We start from the raw sequence: 16217 nt of genomic DNA on the forward strand, positions 1-16217 counted from the left end.
ATGGGACAGCCTGTCCCACATGCGAGATGCGTCTAGCCCCGCATGTGTTTACTGTGGCTGATGCATAGCTTTCAGAGCTGCGGGTGCAGCCCTGAGCCAGATGTCTGCATAGCGGCTCATTCACGCAGGTGCAGCTAAAAGCTTGTCAGTGTTATACTGACGTCACATGTCTATGGAAATAAGAGGCAAGTCTACCTCGAGGACATCGTAAAGTGTCGCAGAGATAGTCAATGGTCACTTTTGTTCTTGTGGGAGCTTTCGTAATGTCTCAGCTTGTCTGCATGGAAATTCTTGCCCTAACAGTACCTATTTACGAAAATAGTCCAGAATAACACCAAATTCATTCTTCCTGATGGTCCCAACGAGGCATCCTGTGCTACCCTTCCTGGAAATCGTATTGTCCTACTTTCAATGTACATCACAGAAACAGTAAACATTCTCACTGTTAAAAGCCTTCACCATGTATGTGCACCCTTTCGAAAACACTGTTAATCATAAAAGCATTCTTCTTGTTTGTAAAGAGAGCCCTGTCTAAGCACAGACGGAAAATCAGAGCAATGAAACAAATAGAATTTGAAGCACTGTTCCGCAGAAAAGAAAAATGGCTGGATTTTTGGCGTCCTACACCTGTCGGAGATGTCCTAATGCCATAATGGCGGATGAGGGACAGAATCCCGCCATAAATACTTTGCACCCATCTTGTTAGAACCAGTCCATAAAGGCTCCTATGCCCCAACATAAAGGATGTTTTGTGAATGAATGGAGCATTTTGATTGGCTCTTACTGAATTTACTCGCCAAATTACTGATGCTGCCAGTGTGGGAGCACTGTCCGCCACTTTTTCTGCAGACGAGACTTTCAGCAGCAAAACTATTTTGTACAGATCGCCATATTGCACTGATGGTTAAACCTTGCAAAAGTATCTACAGATTGTCAACCACAGGAAGACACTTCCTCAATTACACTGCTCTGCCACTGACGATAGAAGCTTGAATATTTCAGCATGAAACTGATCTCCAGCCCGGCTAAATACCACCACATACCGTATCGATGTAGCAGACACGCTATTCTTATCCTGCACCATACAAAATCATCACTTCTGCGTCCTGTGTGTAGCTAGCGAACACCAGACACTCATACATATACCGGGAAGACTGTTGTACAAAGACTGGGTCGGTTCCCCTCGGCACAAATGCGTCACTGTTTCTGGCCCCGACCTGCTTGCTTGCTTGCTTTCTACACCCATCTCCAGACTCTGGGATTACAAGAACACATGAATTTTCACATGGTTTGCGAGAATATTACACCATTTACATAACACTTCTCGATATCAAGCACATAGCAATATCGCTTGTAGCAGTATCACTTGCACAGTATAATTCTGAAGATATAGACTGGAAATTATTTCTCTAGAAACTCAAAACTGTAGCAAATTGCAGCATGCCATAAACCACTGAGTGACTAGAAACTTATCCCGTCTGCAAAGATCTTTTCGTGAACACAAGAAAAAATTGAGAAAACTGATATTTCCACTCGCAAATACCGATGTAGATGCTATAAAAGATTCCAAACCATCCCTATAATTTACAAAGTCACCTAAGGTGCTTCTCACGTCTATAGAACCAGCAAATGTGTCTTCTACCCATCTTTCACCTGCTAGATCCACACTCCACATTCGATGTTCTCTCAACCAAATAAAGGCGGAAATGTGCAGAAGTAGTCAACCAGACAGTTTACATAGGAGAGAATAATGGTACACCGCAAACACACGTCCATACGGAATTTTCTCAAAATTCCACAGGTAACACATGTGATCATGAAAGCTGCCCAACACATTATTCAGACACGGTTAAGTCAGCTACATTCCTGTACCCCAACTGATCTTTCTATTTGGATGGCTCCTGCCATAAGCTGGAAACGTCAATCATTGCCGCCACATGCCACAGTCGCCACGTACTTCTCGCACACCAGACAAAATCGTCCTAGGAAACCGGCTACATGTATATTTGATCACTATACTTACAATTGAATGTTACAATCGCAGTCTCAATTGGACGACATTCTAGAATGAGCGAAGCATTGGAAGTACCTGCTGCTGACGGCTGTGGCTCTGGAAATAGAAATATCTGTACCATTCTTATGACTTGACATACTTCTCCAAGTAAAAAAAAAAAAAATCTTCTGTCCCCTTTGCTATCACAATATTCCACGTCAAATCCATACTTTCCTTATGACTGGACATAGTCATTTCCTTTGCACATGTCGGAACACACACACACACACACACACACACACACACACACACACACACATACACATACTTCATAAGCCTGAAGCTCAAGGCGAACCTATCACGCATCCCCTACTACTAAGTACAATACTTCACCAATAATTGATTTCTGCCAATATGAAACAATACTGCGCAAAAATGAGCGATGGGTGCCCGCGCGGTATTAGCCGAGCGGTCTAGGGCGCTGCAGTCATGGACTGCGTGGCTGATCCCGGCGGAGGTTCGAGTCCTCCCTCGGGCATGGGTGTGTGTGTTTGTCCTTAGGGTAATTTAGGTTAAGTAGTGTGTAAGCTTAGGGACTGATGACCTTAGCAGTTAAGTCCCATAAGATTTCACACACATTTGAACATTTTTTGAGCGATGGGTGGATATATCTCATAAGTTTTTCCCGCGAGTGGTACGGCTGTGTCTTAGAAAGAGAGGCATAATCGTCTTACAAACCGCCAGATGTTAAAAACAAGTTACTATCACAATCAGTCTTGGTTCTACAGGTGCTCACAAGTATCACTAACAATATCTGTGTTAATAACTATACAAGCCTCATGAACCGAGGTATGGCATTACCTCCAAATGAAATGGGTTTTCCAGACAAATATCGCGACACTGTATATAGACGGCGATCGCCAGAGTGTATATTATTAGACCAACAGTGCGGTTACACGCTGCCGATCGATTTAAGTTCGTAATGAAATCACCGAATTTAGAAAGCGATTCCGCTACGGAAAGTGGTTTGAAGCTGGTATTTGCAACTCCCCCATGCCGCCGCTAGAATGAGAAGGTTCGCAAACAATAGATGGTGTGCTGATTTTGGTTGTAAGAAATTTACACTATCTTTTCAGATCTCTAGTCCTATGCTTTCCGGTACAAATGCTGTCTGTGATTTGGAATCAAGTCTTTCCATTCAGCCACATACCTTCGTTGGATCTTATGGAGAAATCTTTTATTGATTACAGCCACTAGTGAATCATATCTCTGGCACTCCCATATCTTGAAACGAGTAACATTTTTCGAACCTATTTGCTACAGTAAAATTTTAGATAGTCTCTATGCATCTTGCAACTGCCCCTCAGATTCTGCGGTGCCAGCCTGCAGCTTTGCACATGTGATCCTCACAACTTAAGTCGGAACTGAGCAGAAGATGGAGAGAGCTACATCTACCACATTTAAATTAAAGACAGTCACAACATAAGTAAACTTGGCGAGTTTTACAGTGTTTTGGAGCGTTTCCAAACTGCTGTCCGAAAGTGATTGACAACCTCTACATTTAAACTCATCTGTCACAGTGACGGGATAGCTGATGACTTTATGTTCAGTTTTGATTGATCCCTCATATTGCAGACCAGAAAAATAGTACATTTACACTAGGTGTTGGCAGCTGCACTACTTTTACAAGCAATTTTAGAACATGGAACGAGACGTGGTACCTTGATCACATGGATAGAAGTGACATAAAATCGATGAAGCTACGCCGGGCGCGGTGGCCGTGCGGTTCTGGCGCTGCAGTCCGGAACCGCGGGACTGCTACGGACGCAGGTTCGAATCCTGCCTCGGGCATGGGTGTGTGTGATGTCCTTAGGTTAGTTAGGTTTAAGTAGTTCTAAGTTCTAGGGGACTTATGACCTAAGATGTTGAGTCCCATAGTGCTCAGAGCCATTTGAACCATTTGATGAAGCTACGAAAAATGACGGAAAATACGTATGAATTGAGGGAAAGTCCACCGAAATGCGGGGAAATTGAGGATTTACTTGTGTGTCTTTTGGTTGGTGCAGAAGAATTCTTGTACTTGGGAACGAGTATGTGACAGCAAGAGGAAAACGAGAAAATGTTGACATAGAAGCATCAGAAACCAGGGGTCACTTTTTTCGTTGAAGCAGCATTCTACTGTGTGTCTATTGAGGTAACAGTGGTACACATGAGTTGACTGCTGTCTTTGATGCTTTCCTGAAAAAGCGGAGAACCATCTCCCTCTAAACTTACAAGGATCTGCATGAAAGGATGACAGAGTATGGATGCAGTGATCGGATGAGACGGAGTTGTAACGAGGTACGATTTAATGGTAGACTGATGATGCATTCTAGAGTGAGAAGGAGATGTTGCTGCTGGTCATTTGGCCATTTTTTCCGATGTTCTGTCAGTATGCAATAGTTGTGTGGCGTAGCCTGCGTTTGACTCGTACACAACGATGTGTTCTGTGTGTGTGTCTTAGAGCACTGTCTACTTGCGATCGTTAACAGCAAACCTCTCGGTCATCAGAGGACCTCCTACAATCCCTGAGTATACATTTGCTTGACAGATGTTCTGTTTGCAGAGCTAGTGGCAGCATGACATGTAATTTCACATGTCAAACTCCACTGTTATGCATTTATCTGTTTCCTTGAAAGAGGTATTCTCCGTTACTAGCGAACATTTTATACGGGATTGATGCAGGCATAGTATAATTTCTGAACTGTGATCGCATGTGAACAGTGGACACTATATATTTCTGGGAAGTTATATTGTACATGTATCACAAGGAACTGATGTTTTAAGCAAGTAGTTTTTTAATTTTACAGTTTGTTACCATAGTTTATCGTAGAGAAACCTGCAAGAAGGATGTATGTCACACGCTGGAAATATATTTCTTTCACTGGAATATTAACAGTGTTCCATTCCACACAGCTAATAGGTCAGAAACTGAAGCGATCTAACATTATAGCCGGTTTTAAGTGTAGAACCGTGTAGCCTTAGGAGTGTGTGTGTTTATGTTCTCTCTTACCGATACCCTCCTGGTATTGATCCAAGACACAAGAACAATACTTTAGAATTGATAGTGTAGTTGATTTACGAAAAATGCTTCAAACTCCATCCATCTGGAGCCCTATCATGCATAAAAACCACCCATGTCTTGTTCTTCTTAACCATCTGTTATTAAATCACAACACCGTCAAATCTACTATTACACATTGATAAGGGGTGCCAACCTTCCTGACACACACCCAGCTGGAGAAATCTTCTGCGCACTCAGCAAGATCCATTCATTTACAAGACACAGAATGTAGTGGTCTACTTCTGGTCAGCTGCAGATGAAATTGGTAATGGTGCTGCAGGACAGGTTGGTCAATGACAGTGCGAGGGGATCTTTTATATAGGTAAGAAAAGGTGGTCGCTACACTTTCAACCACCTAGTTTCAATTACTTTTCAAGGTACCCAACCACCCATATCCTATATTACAATGATCTATGTGCACATATTTCAGATGTGGAAGTGGGTGGATGGGTGACCTTGAAAAGTAGTTGAAACTATCTAGTTGAAAGTGTGGCGACTCCCTTTTCTTACCTATATGAACACACTGGATGGAGCTACTGCTTTGACAACTCAAATTGTTTAAATAAACAATGCACACAAAATGAAGGCTTATGTCAATCCTATCCAGCACAGACTGAGTCCTTTTCCTGCCATTTCCACGGAAAAGGTGGTGGTCAGATGACTTAGGTTAGTGGAGGTAGCCTGACTGACCTATTTTCCTGCCAAAATTTGAACTTCCCGCCATTTTCTTGCCCGGGGGGGGGGAGTGTACAGGTTAGGTTAGTGGAGGTAACCTAATTGACCTATTTTCCCACCAAAATTCTAGCTTCCCACCATGACGTCATCTTGGATACGCCATCTTGCATAAATTCGGTAACAATGCAGTGTAGGGTGGTGCCCCTGTTGCCCTACTACTCCCATCAGTCATATTTGTCGTGGGTACTATGCGCTTGAGCAACATTGTGGGACATGAGTATTTTTCCTGCAATCTCCTTTGCAGGCTGATTGCATTCCGCTAGTGTTCTGCCAGTAATTAACTTAAGTCTGTCACATGCTCTCCCTATGACTGAGCATATGTGATCATTCAATTTTATACTCCTACAAATTATTACATCCACCTATTTCTGTGCGTTTATTGATTCTAATTGTGGCTCCTTGATATGTGGTACCAGTATTGTAGTCATAGATGCCATGTTTTTTTTATTTGTTTGAAGTGCACAATTTTACATTTCTGAACATTTAAAGCAAGTTGCCAGTCTTTAAGCCATTTTGAAATCTTATCAAGATCTGACTTTGCGTATCTTTCTTTGAGAATGTTCGTAATTATAAATCGCTGCATCGTCTGTGAGTAGTCTGAGGTTATAGTAACATGTGTAGAATAAGTCCCAGCGTACATCTCTGAGGTACACCTGAAGTTACTTCTAAAACCTTGAAGTACACCTGAAGTTACTTCTAAATCGTCAATGACTCTCCATCCAAGAGAACTTGCTGCATCCTTCTTACCAATACAAAATTTTCGCTTAATGCCCTACACAATAACACTTTCGGTAATAAGCATATATGTGGTTCTGAGTAAAATGCTTTTCGGAAGCCTTGAAAAACTGCATCTACCAGACTACCTTGTTCCATGGCTTTCTGAATGCCATGTGAGAAAAACGTGAGTTGGATTTCATGTGGTTGGAGGTTGCCAGAATCCATGCATATTGACCTCGAGGTTGGTCATTCTGTTCGAGATAACTTATTACATTTGAGCTCAGAATATGTTCTAAGAGTCTACAACAAATAGATGTCAAGGATACTGAATGACAGTTTTGTGGATCACTTCTGCTACGATAGGTACCTTTCTTGTAGATGGATATGACCTGTGATTTCTTCCAGCTAATGGGCAGTTTTTAGTTTGAGGGACCTACAGTGTATTTTAGATACCAATTCAAATGGAAATTTGGTGTAGAATTCAACTGAAAATTCGATAAAGAATTCGATAGAGAGTACACTGTGCTCTGGAGCCTTATTCAGTTCTAGCGATTTCAGTTATTTCTCAACGCCACTGACAGTAATATTAGTTTCATTCATCTTTGCAGTGGTGTGAGAATTAAATTGGGGCAATATCCTGGATTTTAGTCTGTAAAGTAACAACTGAAAGAGGAGTTGAGCATTTCTGCTTTTGCTTTGCTCCTCATCAATTAGGTAATTACCACATGAAATCTTTGGTTGGCAACGAGACAAAGATCAAACTAATTCATTCATTCATGTTCTGTGTAACACATCATGATGGAGAACTTATAGGTTTTTATAGGATGTCCGAGAAGGCCGTGTGGTCTTTTGACTTGGTACAATCGAAAAAATAAGTACTGTAGTTTTTTAATTGCTATCCTTGCTTTGAAGCTGATGAAAAGCATGGTTTTTAGTATTGTAGTGTTTCGTTTTAGTATTTGCATCGTGTAAGTTGTGAAGCCATGGCTGATCGGAGTGAAGCCATGGCTGATCGGAGCATTATTGCCTAGCGGTTACTGGTGTGTGTACATGTGTGCGTATGTGTGTGTAAGTTCATAAGAGTCCACAGGCAGGGAAACCAATGATGAAGATAATGAGTGCGTTTAGAGATCACTTTGCGAAAGCCGTAAATTCATAAAGCTACCCTGTTTGTTTGCAAGAAACGTGTTTTTTTACTTGGCTGTTTTTGTATCAGGCTGTGTAAGGTGCGGTTTACACCGAGGCGATAGGGGAATCGTGTTCTGACAGCGGCGATACGACGAGCAACAAGACACAGCAGGCGGTAATAGCTCCGTTTTGTGGCTCGTCGCTGCCGTCCATTTCGTTTACAACTTCCAAACACGATACCGCAGTGCTTGTGTTGTTTAGAAATACTGTGGGATGTTCCTTTAGATATGCATGCATATCCAAACGAACATTGCATCGTAATTCTAAAGAACACGGGCACTGCAATAACATATTTATTCGGCGACAACGTGCAAGCGACTTTCAATTTAGGGGACCACACCCTGCCTATCTAACCCATGTTAATTTAGGCAAACATTTGACCCATTTCTCAAAAAACTATTTGATGCAGGACCTTAATATTTTTACTGTATGTTACGTGATGCTAATAGAGTCAACTGTACTAAAATCTACTTTATCCATTTTAAATTTATTAACAAAAAATATTAAGTTCTTTCTGCAGAAAATATATTTTGTGAACTTCCTAATGGGAGAACATTGATGAATGTAGTACCAGAGGTAGCTTTTATGTTATGCAGAGTCTCTGAAAATGTCATTCATTTATCTATGATAGTTTCTGATATACTGGGGCATATGTACTAAAAATTTTAATTTGCGGGAAACTGACTTTAAAGAAAAAACTTTTGAAATTTGTTACTTATAGTTAATTAAAACTGACCTGCTGCATATGATGGCCCTTCTTTGGCCTCTAGCAGGTCTTCCAGCTTCTTTTTCACCTTCCTGGATGTTTGTCTTGCTTTCTTTGCCATATTAGAAGCAGAGCTGTCTGCATCGGCTATCCTCATTTTATCGCAATGTTGCAGCCCAGTGATCATATTTTCACCAGGATTAATTCCCAGTTTTTCAGTACCAAACACTTCCCAATATTACCACAATTGAATATAATAACAGCATCAATAACCCCTAGTTTCATGGTATGCATGGCTACAAATACAGTTTTAGGAAGGCGGTTCCAAATTATGCTACTGAAACATTCATTTGGGTTCTGTGTCTGCCCATGCAGACATTCCTTAGAAGGTCAGGATGAGCCAAGTCTCTGAAAATAGGTTTAATTGCTGTAATAACAGCAGCAGGAAGAGAATGCTGATGAGAATAAGATTCTCCAGTTGCCTGAGCCCTATTGTATTTACACCACGAATTTTCTACTGATGGATACAATCTATGACGTGGCTTATCATCAGTAAAGGACTTGTGGAAGAATATGGCCTAAACGTCTCTCTTCATTGCCTCCAGATTTTCTTTATTTCTCCTAATTGCCTGGCCATAGTATACCTGCAAGGTTTCTATTTTAGTTTTAGTTAACCGACCCTGTCCGGTCAAAAATTTTCCATCTTCTAATTTTTTCCTCTCATATCAACAGCTAGTTTTCTCAGCCTTGTTCCCAAACGTTTTTGAACATGGCCTACTCATTCTATTTTGCTAATAATGGTATCTCCATATGGCTTAGAGTTCACTACATTGTTGTATGCCTTACTGTCACCGTCGCCCAAATATTTGGTGTACCGTACGCCTCTAGATTCTATGGAAAGATGAAATATTTGTTGTACTCCATGAACTTGGATACCACCACTCGTTCCTCTAAAATTAGCCACACAATTGTGTTATTTATGTTCATTGACTTTACAACATTTGCAATATTTAGACATTATCTCCACATCTAACACTTTACCATTGTCTACACTCGTGGCAGTCACTACTCCATTCAGAGAAGTATGTCCTCTTTTCTACCAGCTTCCATCAAGTGCAACTGCAATATCCGAAAATCCATCATTTTCTTCCACTGCTTCCCTAGCAGCCAGTTTCATGCTTTCCTCACTGACCTCACATACAGCTTTCTCTAATATTTCAGTCAGTTTTTCAAATTTATTTGGTGGTTGATGTAAGTTCTTCACTGAACAAAATGTTCTCCCTGCAGCCATGCCCTTGCCAATGGTTCGTAAGGCATACACTAATCTAGTGTTGATTTCATAAGGGCCACTTGCATCTGATTTTGAAGAACTCATAAATGAAATCACAGCTGAGCATTTAGTGCAAATTAAATCCAAAGTAATTGCTAGGCCTCTTCTCCCACTGGCACTCTCACAAATTTTCACGCTCTGTGACTCACCACACAGTCTACATTGTACAAATTTAGAAATTATATCAGGTAATATTCTCAAATTTATAATAATATTACTGCACCCCTTGTCACTTACAGTAAATTCGTTGTAACTCTCTTGAAATGGCGAGAGCTTCTTTGATGATGCACTTGTTGAAGAATTACAATTAGAAACATCGTTGCCAGGCGACATAACCTCTTGTACAGAAAGCTTTCTAAACTTGTTTCCTCTAAATTGTCGTTTCTTGAAAATGTCTTTACGTTTCTTCATCTTCAACAAACACAACAAAACACACGTTAACAATCACTGCAAACGTAAGTATAACAACTACTCGCAATCACACTTGAGCAAAACTAACCACATGTTTGAAAGTGTGTTGTTTACAAACAGCAAAAACAAAAGAATACCGACCGTTGCATTCCAAGGATAGTCATCACACTCTGGAGTAAAAAAAAATCCCTAACGTGCAATGTTGGGGATATAAAGATCTAAAATATATGCAGAAAAGTGGTTGATAGAAAAGTGGGCGTGGCACATAAACACATGTGGTAGGAAAATGCTCTTTAAATGCTCGAAAAAAATTTTTTTCAGCAAAATCCTTTTCAGAGTACGTAAATAAAACGTTAATCTGTCGAAATATGATGAAAACCGAAAATCGATTTTTTCGACCTAAACCACGGTGTGGTCCCCTTAAAATGTGACCCCTGTATGGGAATATACCAGGGGTGGAACTTACATAGTGGCAACTATTTATTCACAACCGATACAAAAGAGTTACACGTTTGCACCTGTTACTGTCCTTCAAAGTAGTCACCAGCATTGTGTAGAACCCGTAGCCAGCGATGTGGAAGGCGTAGTATACCGTTAGCAGAGCTTGTTCTGTCGATGGTGCGAATGGAGAGGTCTAAATTTATAGTAATTCTCGTGTACGACTGTGATAGTGTTATCCTAACGCATTACGTTCCTCCACGGTAGACCGTCAATGCACAGTATTACTGTTCGTTTTTGGAGCATCACCTGCGTGCTACCAGCTTTACGAAAGAAGCGGCGACACGTTCTGCACAACCCACCCATCATTTTGCACGACAATTAGCGGGCGCATACAGCGCAAGCTGTGGCTGCTCTGTTCGGTCGATGGGATTGGGAAGAACTGTACCATCCACCATACTCCGCAGACAATAATTTCGATGTGTTAGCTGCTTTTGGTACGCGGCATTATAGGACCTAAAATAGACCAAATGTGAACTGGCCAGCGACTACATTTGTTTTGCAAAATTTTCAAAATATGCGCTTTGTTTTATTTAATTTCGTACTATCACCATAACTGTGGGCAGTGGCGAACAGAAAACCAGCTCATCATAAAGCAGTGATATCAGAGCATATGATTCAACAAAATAAATTCTTTTACAAGTAGTTTCACGAAGTTGAATGAGAAAGATTTCATAGTGGAGAACAAGTGTTAATCCCAAAACAGTGAATTTTAATTTGTTAAGCGAAAAGTAACAGTTCTTGTGAGAAACTAACTGTACAGATGGATGCAGCATTGCTTCATCTACATAAAGTAATTTTTTTGTTACATCAGACGACTTGAAATTTCCCCCCCCCCCCCCCCCCCCCCCCCATGTATCAAATGATAGAGTTGCGAGGTGCAACCAGCATTCACTGTTGCACCAGGCAATACATAAGAGAATTATATTAATGTTGTCTTGCTGTCGTCCCTGTGTGAATCAGGTAAGTCGCTTCAACTTTGTTTCTATGTGCTCCATCAATGCAGGTTGCTTCTGCATCACATCGCAAGTTGCTTCATGTATCATGTAGCATACTGTATCGCCTCAGTGAGAACGTTTATCATGAACGAAACAGATCTTATGCGTCTGCCATTAGATGGTAGAACACATGGCACTAAAGAATTACCAGAGTCCTATCGGCGCACAGAAGCAGACAGCAGTTCTCAAGCCCCTAATACACAACGCACCTACAGTATGTTGCACATCCCTGCAACAGCGCCACTACAATACATGTTTGGAACTGCAGACTGATTCATATCTCCTGATTACATGACATTCAGGGCACAAATCTGGGCATGCGCACTAGATGGAAATAATGAGCGACACATGTCTGATTTCTTGTTGAGTCATCCAGACGAATTAAAAATTTATGGGAGCTTGAGGTTTCTTTGTGTAGCTCGCGCAGAGCACGGTGGCCGATGCGCAGTGACCAGTTTTCGTCCGATTTGCTGGGCAAGTTCATTCGTTTGCTCAGAAGGGGAGACCAGGAAGTATTTACCACCTTTCGGCCGGTCAGCGAGCGCAGAATCGAGGAGCGCTCCTTGCAATCTTTCTCAGGCGATTTTCCAGAAACTATTCAGTAGAAAAAAGTCATTTTTGCTTTACTTACAGCTTTGTACGTCAGGTTCATTACGATGTGCCCATCCTTTCGTTAATGGTCATAGTTATTGTGATATTTTCTGAAATTAAGAGCTGCGCGAAATTGGCGAAAGCGTGCAATCAAAAATAGAGGTCGTTATGATTTTTCGTTTGGTGTATATTACATAATATGTTGTTGAGTATGAAATTTAGCTAACTTGTTGAATTTTCCTTTAGACTAGGGCAGAGATATCAATCTGCCACCAGTCTCGAAAAAACTGATCTGATGTAGCGCACTCATCAGCGATTGTGCTACGCCAGTGATAAAGCCAGAGTGAAATACCCACAATATTCCTCATATTTCATGAACCGTTTCAGATGTCGAAATGAGAGTTTGGCAAATGATAGAATACAAAGAGGAGAGTATTTTACAATATCATTATTATGTAAAACTTAGCTATCTACCATGTTCTTTCATAACTACAGACTTTTTCGGTGAAAGAATGTAATTTTTAAAGATCATCAATGGCTGGTGAAACGAGAAATGCTATAGGTTTTAGAACAACGTATGTTAAGACATTTCACTTTTTTTGCTGGGGATGTGCTTTTTTATAAGCTACTGACTTTACTTTCCCTCAGTCCTCGCTTAATGAACCACTGTTTCAGAATTCTCTTGCAACTGTGTCTGCACAACAAGTAGTGAGGTAAGGCAGTGTAAACTGTGTTTTGTAAAAAGAAGCAAATTTTCACATGGCAATCAAAACCTCTGAAATTGTATCCCGTATCTTTGTTCATTTCAAAGAAGTGAGTTCAAATGTTTTAGAATTGTCTCATTTAATGTTTGTAACTGTTTCAAATAACATTTACGTCTTGTGATTTAGTACTAGCTTCAGCAATTTTCTAAAACATCATACTTAGGTTATTTGACGTCAAAGGTTCTGAGTTTCTAGTTTAGCACATCCCCTCAATCCAGCCAAGACCAGCAATTCTTAATAGCCTCGACTAAAGTTTTCACCTTAAGGAATGCTTATACTGTTGGGAAAAGTTGTGAGTGAAGTACTTCATTGGTCTTTTCAGATGAGGAATTGGAAAATTGAAGTAGATTAATGACAATATAATACTGTAATTTAATTATATACTTATATCACATTTTGAAAATAACTTTTAGGACAATAAATATGCTAACTTTGAAAGCGACTGCCGCCACATAAATGGTTGCCAGCATGGAAGAGTGGTAAAAGCGCACTTATGGTGTTGGCGGTTACACTTATCTGGAAGAGAGTGTACATACTTGCATACGTCTAAGCTTACGAGAGTCTTTACGATCACAGCAGTCGGATAAGAAATCCGTATTTCAGTCGTTATAAAAACAACGAAGAAAAATATATTATCACTTCCTTTGAGATACATCAATATTTAAAATTACAATACAATAAATAAATGACGTTTTAGAACACCCTATAACTACTTTGAACGATAAGCACTAATAACAACTCATAAAATGTTTTACAGATTTTTCGCTGTTATATCATATTCATAATATCATTGCTCAATTAATGTGAGTCATGAAATAGTATTCATGTCAGTTCAGTTCGTGGACTTTACTATACTCCACATACAGTTTAAAACAGAAATCTGCGATCTATTGAACACAGCAGTTTTGTCAAAGCTACAGGAATGTTATTAATTACAGTTTTATTATGTGCTAAGATAACATTGACAAAAACTAACTTGTAGAAGTGACAAGTCATTTAAAAATAAATACTACGGCATTTTGTAAAGAAGTGCAATTAGAAACAATAAGGCAAGCCCACAAGTAATGGTTGATGAAAGTAGAGCTAAACCCATGACTCATTTTTTTTCATAGAGGCACCAAAGACATGTCCACAGTGTAAGCAACAGAAGCTTGTTTCAGTTTCCGTGCAAATGTTCCTAAGTGTCATCAATAAACATAGACAGTACTTCAGTAAGAAATCATAAAAAAAACAAATATGCACAGTTTGAAGACTAGCTAACACGTTTTCAGTCTGCTGTCACGAACACTTTCTGTGTAATTCCACATCTCGTTGGGCCTAGGCCTCCTTTCCCTGCTTCTTTGGTGTCGGAGTTGCCTATGCAGGTTTTTTCTGCTTCTTTGGTGACGGAGTTCCATTTGTAGGTTTTTCCTGCTTCTTTGGTGACGGAGTTGCCTTTGTAGGCTTTTCCTGGTTATTTGGTGTCGGAGTTGCCTTTGCAGGTTTTTCCTGCTTCTTTGGTGACGGAGTTGACTTTGTAGGTTTGGGTCGTGCTGATTTGCACTTTTGCCGAGGGCACGTCGTCATAGCCGAGTCGTAGTCGGCGTATCTCCACGTAAGCTTCATCTCGTCCACGTCGTACTTGAGAGCGACTCGATTCACCCACTTGCGGAATCGATCGCTGTTGATGGTGTTCTCCTTCCAGCGCCACTTGGGCCGCTTGTCTATCGACTGCAGGCCCCAGTGAATGAGGAACGCGTGGTCCAGGACGAAGAACCGCCAACCGGAGGCAAACATCTCGTATGCCTGTGAGAAAAAAAGGTTGTTAAGTGCGAGGGTACAATATCGGCTAGGGTGGCAAGTTCTTTCAGAGACTGACATTCGTTGGGCAATGTCGAAGCGACAGCGCGAGTTTTCTGTAGTCAATGAGTAAGAACCGAATGTCGAGTGCGGAAGCGTAGTGGGGGGAGATGGAGAGAATCTTGAACGAAAGAGGATTATGTCAAATGTTCTGATTATTTAAAGTGAGACAAATGTCGACAGAGAGCAGCTGAACGGAACGGATAGTTTATTGAGAAGCCTTTATGAGGTGAACATCAACAAAAAGTAAAAAGAGGGTAACGGAATGTAGTCATTAAATCAGACGGCGCTGAAGGAATTAGATCAGGAAATGAAACACTAAAATAAGGAGTCGACTTTTTATGCTTGGGTGGCAAAATAACTGATAGTGGCCGAAATGAAGAAGGTATAAAATGCAGACTGCGAATAGCAGGAAAATGCTTTCTGAAAAACAAAAATTTGTAGGTATGGAATATAAACTTAAGTGTGATTCTTGATATTTTCCTTGCGTCAAGAGTACTCGATGAAGTTTCGGGTTTGGAGCCGGATTACGTTGACTTCTTGCCACGATATTTCGGTTGACAACCATTCAGCCATCTTCAGTTGAATGTTTTGCACTGGAGATGGCTAGCTCACCTCGCTACCTTTACACGAAAAATTGGCGCGAAGACGTATGCGCAAAGGCAGCCGCTACGTGAGCGGAGGTCTAGTGTCACGCGCGAACTAGCGATGTGAACTAGCAGTCTCCAATGCAAAACAGTCACCTGAAGATGGCTGAATGGTTGTCAGCCGAAATACCGTGGTAAGAATCCGGCGTAATCCGGCCGCAGTTCCGAAACTGCATCGTGTAATAAATTTTAAAGTGTTAGCAAGTCCTTTCTGAACGTATGCATCTGGAGTGCTTAGCTTCGTACGCACATGAGGAGTGAACGATAAGCAGTTCAGAGAAGAAGAGAACAGAAGCTTTTGAAATGTGGTGCAGCAGAAGAATGCTGAAGATTAGAGGGGTAGAACTGAAGGAGCACTAAATCGAAATACAGGAAAAAGAAATTTAAGGTGCAACCCGATTAAAAGGTATCGGCTGATAGGACACATCCTCAGACATAAAGGAATCGTAAATAGATAATGGAGAGAAGAGCGCGCGCTCGCGCGCGCGCGCGCGCGCGCGTGTGTGTGTGTGTGTGTGTGTGTGTGTGTGTGTGAGAGAGAGAGAGAGAGAGAGAGAGAGAGAGAGAGAGACAGAGAGACAGAGAGAGAGGGGGGTGGAGAGAGGGGGGATGGAGGAGGCGGAGGACTCTAGAGGGGGACTACTACTGAATACGGATTGATGTAGGTTGCAGTTGTTATTCATAGATGAAGAGCCTG

At 41.0% G+C, this 16217-nt stretch overlaps 1 protein-coding gene across 1 annotated transcript in view; it reads right to left on the bottom strand.

The window, feature by feature from the left end:
• Positions 1-13386: 13386 nt before the first annotated feature.
• LOC124624054 (beta-1,4-glucuronyltransferase 1-like) overlaps positions 13387-16217 on the bottom strand; it is a 165778-nt gene continuing 162947 nt past the window's right edge. The window contains exon 5 of the mRNA XM_047149082.1: positions 13387-14819. Coding sequence (XP_047005038.1) covers positions 14391-14819 — 429 coding nt within the window. The 3' untranslated portion in view covers positions 13387-14390. The remainder of the gene's footprint in view (positions 14820-16217) is intronic.

Source organism: Schistocerca americana, chromosome 1, assembly GCF_021461395.2.
Source record: "Schistocerca americana isolate TAMUIC-IGC-003095 chromosome 1, iqSchAmer2.1, whole genome shotgun sequence".
Taxonomy (NCBI): Eukaryota; Metazoa; Arthropoda; class Insecta; order Orthoptera; family Acrididae; genus Schistocerca; species Schistocerca americana.